The sequence below is a fragment of the Ranitomeya imitator genome, chromosome 6, assembly GCF_032444005.1.
Source record: "Ranitomeya imitator isolate aRanImi1 chromosome 6, aRanImi1.pri, whole genome shotgun sequence".
NCBI lineage: Eukaryota > Metazoa > Chordata > Amphibia > Anura > Dendrobatidae > Ranitomeya > Ranitomeya imitator.
The window spans coordinates 357,957,976-357,975,215 of NC_091287.1; the positions used below are offsets into that span (position 1 = coordinate 357,957,976).

A 17,240-nucleotide genomic window follows, 5' to 3' on the forward strand; every position below is an offset into this window, starting at 1 on the left:
TTCGGAGGGAGTAGCACCGGATCCCGAGAAAATAACCGCCATAAGGGATTGGCCGAGACCTACCAGCGCAAAAGAAGTGAGGCAATTCCTGGGATTGGTGGGTTACTATCGCAGATTTATAAAAGGATTTACCAAGTTGGCAGCACACCTTGCAAGACGCCTTGGTAGGGCAGACGAAGAAACCTTCAAACCGAAACCCTCCTTTCCAGTGGAACGACGAAAGGGAAGACTCCTTTGAACAACTAAAGAAGGCACTAACCGGGGAAGAGGTTCTGGCATACCCAGATTACCATCAGCCTTTCATCCTCTACACCGATGCCAGCAATGTGGGACTAGGAGCGGTGCTGTCACAAAAGCAAGAAGGTCGGGAGAAAGTCATCGCCTTTGCAAGTAGAAAGCTCCGGCCTACTGAAAGAAATCCTGAAAATTATAGCTCCTTCAAATTGGAACTACTGGCAGTAGTTTGGGCTGTGACGGAGCGTTTCAAACACTATCTGGCCACTGCAGAATTTATTGTCTATACTGACAACAGTCCGTTGACCCACCTGGACACAGCCAAATTAGGTGCGTTAGAACAGTGATGGATAGCCCGGTTATCTAATTACAACTTCAAGATCAAGTATCGAGCAGGTCGCAAGAATGGAAATGCCGATGCCCTATCCCGGATGCCACACTTGAGAGATGTAGAAGAAGAAATTCCACCTCTCGTGTCTCCCCTTTTCCTCATAGTTTGTAAGCTTGCGAGCAGGGCCCTCACTCCTCCTGGTATCTGTATTGAACTATATTTCTGTTATGCTGTAATGTCTATTGTCTGTACAATTCCCGTCTATAATTTGTAAAGCGCTGCGGAATATGTTGGCGCTATATAAATAAAAATTATTATTATTATTATATAAGAAACGGGGGAGCTTGAAGAAATTGAACTACCAGCCTTCCATCATCCCAAGGCAAAACATCATCAGTCAAGTACCTATCAGAAACAACAAGAGGTGAATTTTAATCCGTTAGCACACCATAGATGGGCTGACACCCAAGACAGCAATCCGGCTGTGAAGTTGGTGAAGGAACTGTTAACTGAGCAAAGTGCATATCCCGATGAGGATGCCCCAGAAGAGACGCATCAACTCTGGAAAGAGAGAGGCAAAATGTTCCTGTATCAAGGGAAGCTCTGTAGAAGGTACACCAATCCGAAAACACATGAATTGGTTTGGCAGATTATCGTGCCTAAACAAGATGTGAAGATGGTCCTCGAAGCTTACCATAATGGTGCTGGTCACTTCGGTTGGAAAAAGTTAGAAGTACTTCTAAGAGAAAGATTTTATTGGATCGGGATGAGAAAATCAATCGAACAGTGGTGCAGAAATTGTGGCCCGTGCAACCTCAGAAGAAACGATCAAAAGAACCAAAGAGCACCACTGCAGCCCATAATCACCAAACAACCACTTGAACTTGTAGCCATAGACCACGTGAAGTTAATACCAAGCCGGTCCGGCTATGTCTATGCCTTGACCATCGTGGACCATTATTCACGCTTCTTGGTAGTAGTACCCGTAAAAGATCTGACAGCAAAAACAGCAGCCAAAGCGTTCCAAACGTACTTTTGTAGACCCCATGGATATCCGGAACAGGTTCTCACCGACCAAGGTACAGCCTTTGAATCAGAGATCTTCAGAGAATTCTGTAATATGTATGGTTGCAAAAAGATCAGGACGACGGCCTATCATCCACAAACAAACGGCTTATGCGAGAAGATGAACCATATTGTAATAGACCTACTAAAGACTTTACCTGAGACAGAAAGGAATCAATGGCCAGAGAAATTGCCTGACTTGGTGGATCTGTATAATCATGTCCCGGTGAGCTCCACCAACTGCACCCCAGCTTATCTTATGCGTGCAAGACCCGGCCAATTACCAATCGATCTAGAAATGGGAATTCTGAAACCAGACACAGAAGTTCAAGACTCCAGTTGGGATATCATACGGCAAAAGCAGTATCGCCAAGTGCAAGAGAGTGTGGAAAGAAGCCTTCAGCAAACTAGAGAAAGACAAGAGCGAACTTTCAACCAGAATGCTCTAGCGACCCCATTAAGACCGGGTGACCAAGTGCTCAAGAGAAATCGTCGAACCAATAAACTGGACAATCAGTGGGAAGCCGTACCCTACACAGTTTTACCAACAAGAATGGATAATCCTAAAATGTGTCTCATTAGCAAAAACGGAGGCTTAACATCTGTATTAGTGTCAAGAGACAATCTTAAATTGTGTCCGGAAGCATTGAAAGAGCCAGAAGTTGTCCAGCCAGAATCAGAAGTTTCTCAACCCATACAGGTTCAACCAGTAAAGGAAAAAGAAGAGGAAATGTATCACACCTGTATAGGAGACTTTCCCAAAACCCTACTAACATACCATGGTGCAGTAGTGGTTCCCATGGTGGCCTTTTATCCAACACCGAACCCAATACCAGAAGTCCCAAGACAGAAAGAGGCTGACCCCGTACTACAGGAGGTTCCAGGCCAGGAAGAACAGATTCCTGATCAGAGTAATCCCATTCACGGTGGACTTGCCAACTCCATAGTCATGGAATTATCTTTAGCAGAGCGGGCAGATACTACATCCGCAGTAGACAGTAGTACACCACATGAAGAGATACCGCTATTACGTAGATCACAGCGTAGTACCCAGGGTCAATTACCGGCCAGGTATGCAGATTACCAATTATAAAACTATAGTCATTGTTATCATTCTGCAACGTTTAAGCCCAGTACCTACAGAGACTTGTCTGTATGAACTTCTTGCATATTCTTGAACTTGTTATCAGCCCGGAGGCACTAAATCAAAGCTCCGGAAAGACTGCTTTTTGAACTTTGCTTTTTGCTCTTTTTGAACTTTCTTTAGACTTTATATTGAGTACCTTCAAGGGTAGAACTGTATTAATGGACGCTATTTGAAGTGACTTTTTACAGAACTCTATTTTTGTTTCCTTGAGTGGTTTTCGTAACTTTTCATTTTTAAGACTCTGTACATATTAATTGTTATTTCAAAATGTTATCGTCCCACAGTCCTGGAGTACTGTTCTTAACTAAGGGAGAATGTGGCACCCCTAGGGGTATTTGCCACAAAAATAGTTACTGACAGTAAATACAAATACTAAAATAGCAAGACTGCGCTACCACCTCCGGCCAGAAGGGGGAGCTCCAGAGACTCCCCTTGATCCATTCTGGTCTGAGAGAAGAAATGGCAGTTGGGCTAAGGAGCTGAAAGTGAGAGGTCATACAGTTGAATCTCTAACAGCCCTGTGACTGTTTCCAGGCCTAAATCACCGGCCTGAGGAGAAGAGGGACAGAGAAAAAGGACATTGTGAGAACCGGGTAGCATTAATCACTACCCAGAACAGGCGCAAAGACGGATACCGGATCCGTGGCCGTATTCATTATATATAATACAGCAACCGGAAAAACGTGAGGTGATATCAGCTTCACTAGGGCCGGACGCAGCAACAGACACAGAGTTCAGCGGTACTCCCGGAGGGGGTAAGCCGATAAAAGGACTCGGGTTGCCTGTCGAACCAGGACCCGGAGGGGACAGATTGGGCCGGCAGCCAGTTCACATACAGCAGCAGGGCCACACAGAAATTGCGTACAATAAGAGGCGAAGACCCCGGCAGGGTCAAAGTAACTCAGAGTTCCCATACAGACTCCGGTGACAGGACAGGTTGTAAATCCTTTTATGTTGAAGTAAACTGGTTAAACGTTTCAGTGCCTCAGTCTTTCATTTGGACAATAGCCAATATCCAGGATCGGGATCATCACCGCTGGGAGAACCTGCTGCTGATCAAGTAAGTGCCTGTTCCCTCACGATACTCCTTACACTGTGCATTGCCTGAGACCACAGCACCGGGTCAAGCCACCCGTGACATCCCCCTCAAGAGACAGACCCCATTGGTCCGGTGCTGGGTATCCCGGTCTCCCTGGGCGTCACATTATCATTTGTGTCTTATGGGCCATTCCTGGTATTGGCTCACAAATATGGGAGCAAAACACAGACCAAGGTACTGTACGTGTGTATGACAGTGGCACTATAGTGACAAAGCTGAGGATAAGTTGGATTCTGTCATTTAAAGGGATGAGCAAATATTTCCTCTATTTGTTCTATTCATAGAATGTAGCATGAGTAAATTTGACATACTTATAGGACAAAATCTCAGCTTCCTATCTAACACACACGGCTATATTGTTTAAGAATAAACATTTCATGTTGTCACTTCCTAGTGTTACTAATCGCAGACAGAATGTATGGAATAATATACCTCTATAAAAAAGTAGCAATTCCCCCTGGCTCCATAGGTGATGCCTGGTTTTGTGCTAAGCCAGGGGGTATCCGTTACCACAATATAGTCAACATTGGAGAAAAACGTGTCTTTTTGCTCTTCCACAAGTCGTTCAAGACCATTTGACCCCACTTCCTCCATTCCTTCGATGAACAACTTCACATTTACAGGAAGACCCTGAAAAATTAAGTATATATCAGTATACATAATGAAAAACATTCAACCATGCATTTTGCAAACATCATAAAAAGAAATCCTAATTTTCCAGAACTAATATGTGTCTATGACTAACTGTAAAAAAAAAGTCATTCACCTTTTCACTATAATACATCACTTTTCTAAATGGTCAGCTAAAAATATACTTTCTGAGGACATATATGGTAATTGTAAGTAAGACTTGCTGTGGGGTGAATTTACACATCTGCCAACAACTAATGAAGAATAAAGACCCCCCATGCACATTAGATAAAAGACGGCTGATTTTGGGGGATCGGCCAACTAATGTGTCCGGAATGTCCTCTGACAGATTGTGTTGGGGGGGACATGAGGATCGGGTAGCTGGAATATAATGGTCTTAGCAGCGGTTCTCCCGCAGAGAAGCCAAGCATTCCTGTATATGGGGGAGTCGGGAGAGAGCTTTTCTGTATGGTTTCTATCGGGAGCAGGCAGCTTTCCAGAGTGTCATTGAGGAAAATGGCAGAAGGATTTGGAGAAAAAATAAATTCTGATGTTTTATGTGTTAGTTCCATCCAAATTGGATGTTATGGAGCGGAGCAAAATATGCATGTTAGTGGGGACTCAGGGATGAAGTTCTGTCATTATTCTACAAATCTTGCCTTGGACACCAAGAGAGATCGTCCCATCTCCGAGCAGCAGTAATGGAGACCTACAGAAGAACTGCCATTGGGAATCAGATTAGATCTTGGGGTCCATTAGATTCGACCATGGGACTACAGACGTCTGATATATTAGCCCATTACCTCCACATAAATCAGTACTGTTATATTTCCCTACAGTATATTCTAATATAACAGGCTGTAAAGGAACCAAATGACATACAAATTTCAGAACAGATTCCACAGCATGAAGCAAGGCCAAAACTTGTCCTTTGTCATCAGAAGTTCCTCTGCCAAAAAGATTACCTTTAAAATAAGAGGAGATATACATAAGTAATATCAGGAAGTACATAAAACAATAGGTCTTTAAAGGGAACCTGTCACCCCGTTTTTTGAGATTGAGCTATAAATACTGTTAAATAGGGCCTGCGCTGTGTGTTCCTATAGTGTATGTAGTGTACCCCGATTCCCCATGTATGCTGAGAAATAACTTACCAAAGTCGCCGTTTTCGCCTGTCAATCAGGCTGGTCAGGTCGGGAGGGCGTGGTGACATCGGTGGTTCTTCCTCAGCTTTACGTTGGTGGCGTAGTGGCGTAGTGGTGAACAAGCAGCGCGCGATCTGCGCTGTAATCCCTTGCATCGGTGGGGGCGGCCATCTTCCTGGGGCCGCGCGTGCGCAGATCGAGTGCTCTGCTGCACGGGGCTTCAGGAAAATGGCCGCGGGATGCCGCGCGTGCGCATTAGAGATCGCGGCGGCCATTTTCCCAAAGCCGAGATGCAAACTCGGCTTTGGGAAAATGGCCGCCGCGATCTCTAATGCGCACGCGCGGCATCCCGCGGCCATTTTCCTGAAGCCCCGTGCAGCAGAGCACTCGATCTGCGCACGCGCGGCCCCAGGAAGATGGCCGCCCCCACCGACGAAAGGGATGACAGCGCAGATCGCGCGCTGTGTCTTCACCACTACGCCACCAACGTAAAGCTGAGGAAGAACCAGCGATGTCACCACGCCCTCCCGACCTGACCAGCCTGATTGACAGGCGAAAACGGCGACTTTGGTAAGTTATTTCTCAGCATACATAGGGAATCGGGGTACACTACATACACTATAGGAACACACAGCGCAGGCCCTATTTAACAGTATTTATAGCTCAATCTCAAAAAACGGGGTGACAGGTTCCCTTTAAGTCTATGACAATTCCTAAATCTTGCATGACTTGCCATCTTTCTCTGTGAGGGTGTATGGGTCTGTACTCCAGCCATCATCTTTCTTTGCAGGTTGTACATCCATATGTCCATAGAAACAGACAGTTGGCTTGTTGGTGTCATTTCCAAACTCTGCAAGAATCACTGGTGGAAGAGGAAGCTTTATTCCAGGTGAATACTGAAATAAATGTAATTAATAATTAGATGAACCATTATTAGCATTGTCCACTAATGGCAGATGGCAGCATACTGACCTCTTGCTCTCCGAGTTCTGCCATCTCTACTTTTCCACCTATCTTCAAGATGTAATCCTTTGTCACTTGCATCATGTGGTCAACCTGGTCTCTTTTGGATGGGTCACTGGAATCACTCTCTATTGCCACCCAATCCTTCAATCTCTGGAAGAAATTTAAATTTAGATTAGTAAAATGTTGGTCTTGTTCTTGGTGCAATGTTCTGGCTTCGTTATTGATTTTTATGATTGGACATATAACATATGCATATATCATCAACCACACTAATACTAGGTCGAATAGTATTCCCCTTTCTCAGCGGTCAATATTCATTTTCAAGTGGAACCTCAGACAAAACTGAAAGTCAGCTTTAGACAAAGAATCATCCCTAGTACCTAAAGATTAAGGTTGCCGAGATCTTGAACTGTGTTAGGCTACTTTCACACTAGCGTTTTCTGCAATCCGTCACAATGCGTTGTTTTGCAGAAAAAACGCATCCTGCAAAAGTGCTTGCAGGATGCGTTTTTTCCCCATAGACTTGGATTGACGACGCATTTGCGACGGATTGCCACACGTCGCATCCGTCGAGCGACGGATGCGTCGTGCTTTGGCGGACCGTCGGGAGCAAAAAACACTACATGTAACGTTTTTTGCTCCTGACGGACCGCTTTTTCCGACCGCCCCCACCTCCCCGCACCTTACAATGGGGCAGCGGATGCGCCGGAGAAATGCATCCGCTGCCTCCATTGTGCAATGCGTTAAACGCTAGTGTCGGAATCTCCCCCGACGCATTGCGACGGGGAGATTCCGACGCTAGTGTGAAAGAAGCCTTAGACTCTAATTATTTGCTTGAAAGTCCTTTCTAGGAAATAGTTAAGCTGCAAATTGTCCTGGAGGTTGGAATATTTCTAATATATTGCAGTCAAGCCATTTTATAACTACTTCTGAACTTGTCATGTCTTCTCCAAGCTCCTTCATAGCTTTTACACGCCTTCCTTATATACATAGACTATGTAATATGTTTTATATGCTGCCAGCCTGGTGATTTTCCCTCATGGCCATTGTAACAAAGGGCCCCCCCAATACACAGTAGCATTTTCCTCATGGCCAGCAATAAATAATGTCTTCATCGTCTAATCCTATCGCTATACAGTCCGGCCAGGTTTCCTCCACTTCTGCTAATCTAATAAATGTATATTTAGAGACAAATATTCGGAGGTATGACTGTGGGAGCAGATTATGGGGGGTGTTTGTCATCTGTTACTGTAATTATGGGTCCACATGTGAGTAGATGACACAAAGCAGTGGGGGTAATTGCTGTAGGTTTGTGGTTCAACCTTTGTACCTCAATTTAGTAGCAATTTTTGAGTAGTCTACTTGTGGATGGGGTTTTCAATATCTAATTTCCAGCAAGGAGAAAAGCAAAAAGTTGTCATCATGGATGTCACCCATACAATGCAGAGAAAATCATCAGCATGTAAAACAAGGATTTTATTGTGGAAAACCCACTATATTTTTACACTGCAAAATTCCCTGCTAATTCCGCCATGTCTGAACATGACCCAACTGACAACTCTGTCCTTAGATTGCATTTTGTTTGTGGACAGCGATTACTGTGTTATGTGCCACCAGAACAGTCTTATGAAAATAAATAATAATACAAAATGTGACCATAACAGTCATTTAAGAGGCTGACTGACTGCTATCTACACTAGGTAAGTATCCCCCTTCGAAGTATGTACATGGGCTGTGTTACAGAAGGGGGCTGGCTTAGCTATTGAAATTAGCAGTCATCTGGCCACCTTCATAAGGCGGCCAGGTTACAGAAACAGGCAAAAAATAGTGTCACCGGGGCTATCAGGACTATATTAGTACATTATCTAGCTTACTATGTAGGGATTATTTCGCTATATTTTTATTTACTGGAAAATCCCTCTTAAATCTATTAAAATATAATAGTAGTGATTCATGAACCAAACCGCTTACCTGAATATATTCATCCTTATGATTGTCAATGTGCTTAAATAATGGATCACTTGGCACAGGAGATAAGAACGCGTGACCAGAGAGCAAACATACCATGTACAGGAGAAAAAGCTGTAAAACAAGAACAAAGAAGCCCCAGAAAGTGTGAGAATTGTCACAGGTAAAGAGCTATCTCCTAATTATAGGATAGGGAATAATTTACTAATTGGAGGTCTGACCACTGGGACCCAGCAGTCCTGAGATTGGGGGTGTGTAAAGCATACTCCACCTCCGCTCCAGTCACCGTCTGTGTGACTGCTGGAGACAGCCAAGTCCTATGAGACCCCCGACGATAGGGAAATTATCCCTTTTATTATGGATAGGAGATAACTTACTATTTTGGGAAAAACACTTAAAGGGAACCTGGCACCTGAAAAAAAACGCTATTAATCTGCAGGTTAATAAGTGTTCTGAACCTGCCCGGTGCCCGCACTTTGGCCCACGCTGCAGGGAGGAAATGAGCGTTATTGCCCCGCGGCAGCATTTGGGTTCCAGTAATAGGGGAGATGCTGGTTCAGTCACCGCTCTGTGTATAGAGAGTAGCAGCTGCAACTGCGCCCCCAGCACTGACTGACAGCGTGGTCTAATGTTAAGCTGCTGTCAGTCAGTGCTGGGGGCGCGGCTACAGCTGCTACTCTCTATACACAGAGCGGTGACTGAACCCGCACCGGCGTTGCCCCCGTGACTGGAACCCGAAAGCTGCCATGACGTTAATCTTCTCCCAGTAGCAGGGGTCTAATTACGGGCCCTGGGCAGGTTCAGATTAACCCCATATCTGCAGCTTCATAGAGTTTTTTTTCAGGTGAACAGGATTCATTGCTGAGATATTTTAGTCATTATCGTTGACTGTATAGTTGTAAACAGTAGTCAATATCCAAAAACCGTTTGTCTACCAGACCCCCATTGGTTAAGCAATATTATAAACATCATTAGTCAGCTTATGTCCTTTTTAACTATTTTTACCCAAGCTCACAAAAGGCACTTCAGATACCCGTGTCCCCACTGGAATCTGCCATGCGTCCGTGTTCACATGTGCGTTTGTTAATTCCTATGACGTAGCAGGACAACTGTTAGAGGAACAAGTATCTCTATGTAGTCCGGAACTCAAACGCAAATGTGAACCAACCATAAAAAAAATCAGGACATTTTTAGATGGTCTTGTATACACAAGAATATTATGGAAATAATTTTATAGGAATTTATTAAATGAAATAAAAATAAAAAGTTGCAATTTGTAGCCGGTCTATGCTACATTATAACAAAAGAGACAGAAGATCATATGTATATATTGTGCTGGGAGAAAATATCTGTCTGTGATGATACAGACAGGAGAGTGCTACTAGCTAAGGCACTGACCAGGAGGACACACGGGGGATTCTCTTACCATGGCTGGATGTTGTGCAGTCTTGTCCGGCAGAGATCCCACTGGGTGTCGGGGAGAGATTTGGGGCTTATATGCTGCGGGGACAAGCCACTCCTTGTGCCAGTCCTCTCTGCCTGAATCAGATGTTGTAGCAGAGTGAGATAGTGTTAGTAATACTAAATACTTGGTTAATAATCTCCGAAAAGTAAATATTCATCTGGCAACACTCATTCATTACCAATATTGTATTGCAGTGCTGAGAAGGGATTACCTTTGCAAATATTCATACTTCTAAATACATTCTGTTTTAAGATATAAGAACAAAATCTTGAACCTACACACGTGGTCAAAATTATTGGTACCTCTCGTTTAATGACAGAAAAACCTACAATGGTCACAGAAATAACTTGAATATGACAAAAGTAATAACAAATAAAAGATCTATGAAAATGAACAAATGAAAGTCAGACATTGCTTTTCAATAGGGGGATTGCCATTTTGTGCATTTCTGGTATATTCACTGGATATGCCATAACTCTACATTAGATGCATGTCCCACCAATGGCGGGAGAGGTGGTCAGAACTGCCATCCATTTGTATGGGAATTCCAACCACGTCTCCACTTAAAGCAGGACATGTTAGGCCCCGATCTTCAGATAGAAGTGGTTCCCATTCTTGGGAGCCACATCTATATATTTGTGACATACCCCATGAACATACTATAAATGTATGAGATGGGAATATTTATTTAACTATAAACCTCTATTTAGCTCTGCTTGCTAGTGTAGACTTCATTAGGGACGGGAAAGGAGCCAGGGTGACGACTCATTTCTGAAGCTAAGCCAGCCCCCTTCTCCGTCTCTGTGTCTGCCTGCGGCAGAGCTGGCACCTTGGGCCCCTGATGTTTATGTAAATGTAACTAGATACTACTGAACAAATATCAAACATAATCATAATAATCTATGAACACAATGTATATTTTATGTTTAAAGAGGTTTTCTGAGTAAAAAAAAAAACCCTGTCCCTTGGCTGCAGTTTGTTTAAAAAAAAACACCAAAAAACAACAATTGGGCTTCACTGACTCTCCCCAGGTCCGCCGCTGAGTCTCTGCAGCTGTTCAGCTGGCTCTGTCATTGTCTGCAGCGTTGATGTCATGTCGACAGAACTATAGCCAATCAGTGAGCTCAGCAGCTCTGAGTGACTGTATTGTGTAATCAGTCAGAGCCATTGAGCTCACTTATTGCCCGACGAGCTGCTGACATATCATCAGTGCTTCAGACAATAACAGACACCGGAAGCAGCAGCGGAGACTCAGCATTGGACCTGGGGAGGGTGAGTAAAGGACGGTTTATTTTTTTAAAGCAAACTGTAGCTGGGAATAGACCTTTACTGGAAACTGGAAAACCCTTTGAATGGTTTTATAAGCCTTGAAGGGGTATTCTGATAGACATAAGTTATTAACTATCCACTAGTGATGAGCGAGCGTGCTGGGATAAGGTGTTATCCGAGCATGATCGTGTGCTAATGGAATGTCTTCGGCATGCTGAGTACTATGTTTGGGTCTCAGTGGCTGTTCGACAGGCACAACATGCAGCGCCCCAGAGATCTGGTCGTTGCAGTAACGTTGCTCTGCCACTAAGGGGAGTGATGGTACGTCTGATGGCACTGAAGGGATTCTACTGACCAGGTATCACCAGCACACATTACACTTCACACTCCGGCCACTAGGGGGAGCAAAAGGCTTATTTATTGGGCCACTTCTCACATTGGTAAAACTAGGGGTCGGACAGGAAGTTAGGAGAACGAAGCCTGGGAGAGCTCCAGGGAGGACCTGTCAGAACTGGGAAATCTGGCAGGTACCTAGCGAAAGGACAGATGGTTACGGAACCGCGCCTGCACTACCTTGCGGCGGTATCCTAAGAAAGAGACACGAAGCGAAGGATATTGTGGAACAGTGAGAAACGAGATCAGCACAAAGGAGATCCAGTAGGAGTCGTGCCCCGAGAATGGCAACATCTTACTGAGGCGCATAGCCAGTGGCCGGAGCACCGAAGAAGTAACAGTCTCCACGCATTACTTCAAACAGCGGCAGGACAATTAATTACAGGTTGGCTGTCTACCATACAACACCTAAAGGTACCGTCACACTATAGCGACGCTGCAGCGATACCGACAACGATCCGGATCGCTGCAGTGTCGCTGTTTGGTCGCTGGAGAGCTGTCACACAGACCGCTCTCCAGCGACCAACGATGACGGTAACCAGGGTAAACATCGGGTAACTAAGCGCAGGGCCGCGCTTAGTAACCCGATGTTTACCCTGGTTACCATCCTAAAAGTAAAAAAAAACAAACACCACATACTTACCTACAGCCATCTGTCCTCCAGCGCTGTGCTCTGCACTCCTCCTGTACTGGCTGTGAGCACAGCGGCCGGAAAGCAGAGCGGTGACGTCACCGCTCTGCTTTCCGGCTGACCGACGCTCACAGCCAGTACAGGAGGAGTGCAGAGCACAGCGCTGGAGGACAGACGGCTGTAGGTAAGTATGTGGTGTTTGTTTTTTTTTACTTTTAGGATGGTAACCAGGGTAAACATCGGGTTACTAAGCGCGGCCCTGCGCTTAGTTACCCGATGTTTACCCTGGTTACCAGTGTCACACACGCCGATTCAGCGATGTCTGCGGGGAGTCCAGCGACCAAATAAAGTTCTGGACTTTCTTCCCCAACCAGCGACAGCACAGCAGGGGCCTGATCGCTGCTGCCTGTCACTCTGGACGATATCGCTAGCGAGGACGCTGCAACTTCACGGATCGCTAGCGATATCGTCTAGTGTGACGGTACCTTAAGAAGGACATAGGAGGCAATCGTGGGAGAGGGGCAACACTAGGGTTCCAGAATAACTCCAGGCCTACCTGTCATAAAGGTGCGTCCTAGCCATAACATACCTGGGGGACGGAGAAGAGAAAGATCTAGAACGAACGAGAACAGAAGTTGTGAGGACTATCCTGAATGCTCAGCAGGGAAGCACTACAACACACAAGCGCTAGTGGGTAGACACTGATTTCCACCTGCAAAGGGAACTCTGGATGTGCCTTCGGACCGGCCGGTCTCAGACAGCCCTGTTGAAAGTGCCCTGGATTGAGGATCCTGAAACCTTCAGTAAAAGGTAAAGAAACTGAACCCTGTGTCTTCGTTATTCCTCGCACTACGCACCATCACCCTTTATTGGATGCCCCTTAGCAGGGTCACGGACTGGGTCCAGCCACCGTGACAACCCCAGAACTGAGACAAAAAGGACCGGTACCAAGTTACCTGTGGCCCTGTGTCTTCCAGCCATCGTGACAACCCCAGATGAGAGACAGAAAGGACCGGTACCAAGTAACCTGTGGCCCTGTGTCTGGGGGCGATCCACAACACATGCAGGGATTACCTAACAAACAGGCTAGCCTTGCATGTGTTGTGGCTGTCAAACAGCCATGAGTGACTCGAACATAGTATAAGAGCACGCCGAAGATACTCTATTAGAACACGGGCATTCTCGGATAACACATGATCCAAGCACATTCGCTCATCACTACTATCCACAAAATAGATTATTACTTCTAGATTAGAGGAGTTCCAACGATTAGGGCCCCCAATGATTGTCAGAACAGGGAACTTTTATCCCCTTAGAATGGAGCAGCAGTGCACATGCTCGTCCACAGCACCATTCATTATCTATCGAACTGACAAAGCGATGTACTCTGCTGTCTCCAGCAGTCCCATTGGTAGTGAATGGGTTGGAGGTTGAGCATGTGCACTGTTGAGGTTGAGCATGTGCACTGTTGGGCATGTTGAGGTTGAGCATGTGCACTGTTGGGCATGTTGAGGTTGAGCATGTGCACTGTTGGGCATGTTGAGGTTGAGCATGTGCAATGTTAGGCATGTTGAGGTTGAGCATGTGCACTGTTGGGCATGTTGAGGTGGAGCATGTGCACTGTTGGGCATGTTGAGGTTGAGCATGTGCACTGTTGGGCATGTTGAGGTTGAGCATGTGCAATGTTGGGCATGTTGAGGTTGAGCATGTGCACTGTTCAGAATATTGAGGTTGAGCATGTACACTGTTCAGAATGTTGAGGTTGAGCATGTGCACTGTTCAGAATGTTGAGGTTGAGCATGTGCACTCCCGCACTATTATAATAGGGATAAAAGGGCCTCATTCTGGCGATTGAGGGGGGAGGGGTTTAGGTGAAAAAATCTTCCTACCAAAATACTACATTAAGCTTACATTTTACAAGGGACCTTATCATTTATGTTCAAGCATTTCATAACAGTAGATAAAGGGAAATATATTGAGAGTTGCCCTACCAGGGATCACATTTTCCAGCTGCAATATCACACATTCCTTACTGGTATTAACAATGAGACTGGCAGGGGATTCAGGTCTGATCCCTTAATCAGCTTTTTCCTACCCAATAAATATATTACTTATGAAGTTAAGCTGTTAGGCCACTTATTCCACTTATTCTGAGTGAGGTATTTCACACGGCGGTTAATCTTATTTTTATGATTTATTAGATTTGTTTATACATTTAACCCATTTCACTTTACAAAATGTTTTCTTTTTATAGTTAGTAGGTTTTATTTTTTACTAATTCACCATGTCAGTCTTTCTAACATATTTTTTTCATCTGAAATTAAAAGTAAAACCACTTTGCAAGACGCCCTGCTTAAAAAATATATACCATATATATTGTTTCAAGGCAAATTCTACCCACATCCATTAATGATGCAAAAAAAAAAAAATGTATTAGGCCGGTTTCACACGTCAGTGCCTCCGGTACGTGTAGTGACAGTTTTCTCACGTAACGGAGACACTGACACACGTAGACCCATTCAAATGAATGGGTCTATGCACATGTCAGAGTGTTTTGAAGGACCATGTATCCATGTGTAAAACACGCAGACATGTCCATTTTTAGGCTTCTTTTACACTTGCCGTGATTTTAGCGGCCCGTTTTGCCGGCCTTTTTTGCGGGCCATATCGCTGTAATTTTCCCAGTCTGCCGCAAAAAACGGGCTGCAAATATCTTGCGGATCACCGTTTTTCTGGATTAGAATAGTAGGGAAAAAGTAGGGGCCAAAAAAAAAACGGCGATCCGCAAAAGACGGAATTCACAGTGCACCGCAAAACAAGCTTCCGTGGTTTTGCGGCACCACTGATTTTCAATGGAGGCTGTGTCTGTAAGCCGTGAAAAATATCGAGCAGGCTCGATATTTTTTCACGACCGCAAATATGGCCCTCACGGCCATACGGCGTACGGCGCTCCGTGGAATTATTGTGGCCCGTTTTTGCGGCCCCATAGAAATCTATTGGGGCCGCAAAAACGGGACGAAAAACCACAGCAAGTGTAAAAGAAGCCTTACCGGACACACGGGCTACCAAACATACCACACACGTGCACACAGAGAACAGTGTACACTGTCCTATTCGTGTACGGACGGCTGCAGGGGAAACCGCGCTACTGTAAGCCCCTGTTCCCCTGTGTGTGGTGCTGAACGCGGCTGTCATCCATTGTCCCCTGCTCTGTCGGTGAGCAGTGCAAGCAGGGGACAATGAATGAAAGAAAAAAACGACGTGGGGTCCCCCCTATATTTGTAAACCAACCCGGCAAAACTCACAGGTGCGGGCTGCTATTCTCAGGCTGGTAAGGGACTTAAAAACAGCAGCTTGCAGCTGCCCAGAAAAGGCATCTAATAGTTGTGCCAATTCTGGAGCTTTACCCGCTTCTTCCCACTTACCCTGTAGCAGTGTCAAGTGGGGTAATGAGGGTTTAATGTCATTAGCATTAGCAGGCTCCTGCTTGTAAAATTATTTACCCCTTCAGATGGACTTACAGCGTGGGGCATGACTGTAACGGCGGAAAGGTATTGTTTTTCTATTCTTCCTTTTTTACAGAACGAGGGTCGTCATTTGGATTGAGAGTATAATAAACTATTACAACACCCTGTGTCTTTATTTCAATAAAATACTTTTTTCCTAATGTATGTGTGTTTTATTAACCATTTACTACTATTGGATTAATAATGGATAGGTGTTTCATTGACACCTCTCCATTATTAGCGAAGCAAAGAGATAAAGAAAGCAGCACTCACCCAGATTCTTCAGATGCAAAAAACTCCTTTAATAGGCATGGCACACAGTTCCAAACTTGGTGTACAACAGGCTACGGCATGAGAGGAGGGCGGTGCGGGAGGATGCAGTGACGAGACAGACGACGGCCGTTTCGCGCAAAAGCGCTTCTACGGGTCCATGTGAGTTGTGCTGGTGATGTCAGTTCCTTTTGTAGGAGTGGACTTCACCCAAGTGTTACATATAAACATAATGTTATGACCCCAATGGCGAGGGTCTCAGAGGAACGTGGAAGTCTGCAAGATACAAAAATCCAGCTCATAGGGCAGTGGTAACTGGGTTGACCATATATCTACTCCTAACGCCAACACTAGAAGTAGCCGGGGGTCATACCTACGTTGATCCTAGATGACTCGCGCCAGCCGGAGAATCTAAATACCCCTAGTAGAGGAAAACAAAGACCTCTCTTGCCTCCAGAGAAAGGGACCCCAAAGCAGGATAGAAGCCCCCCACAAATAATAACGGTGAGGTAAGAGGAAATGACAAACACAGAAATGAACCAGGTTTAGCACAGAGAGGCCCGCTAACTAATAGCAGAATATAGAAAGGTAACTTATATGGTCAACAAAAAAACCCTATCAAAAATCCACACTGGAAATTCAAGAACCCCCGAACCGTCTAACGGTCCGGGGGGAGAACACCAGCGCCCTAGAGCTTCCAGCAAAAGTCAGGATACAGATTAGGAACAAGCTGGACAAAAATACTAAACCAAAAACAAATAGCAAAAAGCAAAGTAAATGACTTAGCTGAATAACCGGACCAGGATCAGTAGACAAGAGCACAGCAGATTAGCTCTGATAACTACGTTGCCAGGCATAGAACTGAGTGTCCAGGGAGCTTATAAAGCAACGCCCCTAACTAACGACCCAGGTGCGGATAAAAGGAAAGACAGAAAAACCAGAGTCAAAAAACTAGTAACCACTAGAGGGAGCCAAAAAGCAAATTCACAACAGTACCCCCCCCTTAGTGAGGGGTCACCGAACCCTCACCACGACCACCAGGGCGATCAGGATGAGCGGCATGAAAGGCACGAACTAAATCGGCCGCATGAACATCAGAGGCGACCACCCAGGAATTATCC

The 17,240-nt window shown here is 45.2% G+C and overlaps 1 protein-coding gene across 1 annotated transcript in view; it reads right to left on the minus strand.

Moving 5' to 3' along the window:
* LOC138642655 (cytosolic non-specific dipeptidase-like) overlaps positions 1–16,982 on the minus strand; it is a 33,236-nt gene extending 16,254 nt beyond the window's left edge. The window contains exons 1-7 of the mRNA XM_069730963.1: positions 16,123–16,982; positions 10,012–10,124; positions 8,589–8,699; positions 6,624–6,767; positions 6,385–6,547; positions 5,389–5,471; positions 4,309–4,506 (exon numbers count right to left, since the gene is read on the minus strand). Coding sequence (XP_069587064.1) covers positions 4,309–4,506; positions 5,389–5,471; positions 6,385–6,547; positions 6,624–6,767; positions 8,589–8,699; positions 10,012–10,014 — 702 coding nt within the window. The 5' untranslated portion in view covers positions 10,015–10,124; positions 16,123–16,982. The remainder of the gene's footprint in view (positions 1–4,308; positions 4,507–5,388; positions 5,472–6,384; positions 6,548–6,623; positions 6,768–8,588; positions 8,700–10,011; positions 10,125–16,122) is intronic.
* Positions 16,983–17,240: the final 258 nt, after the last annotated feature.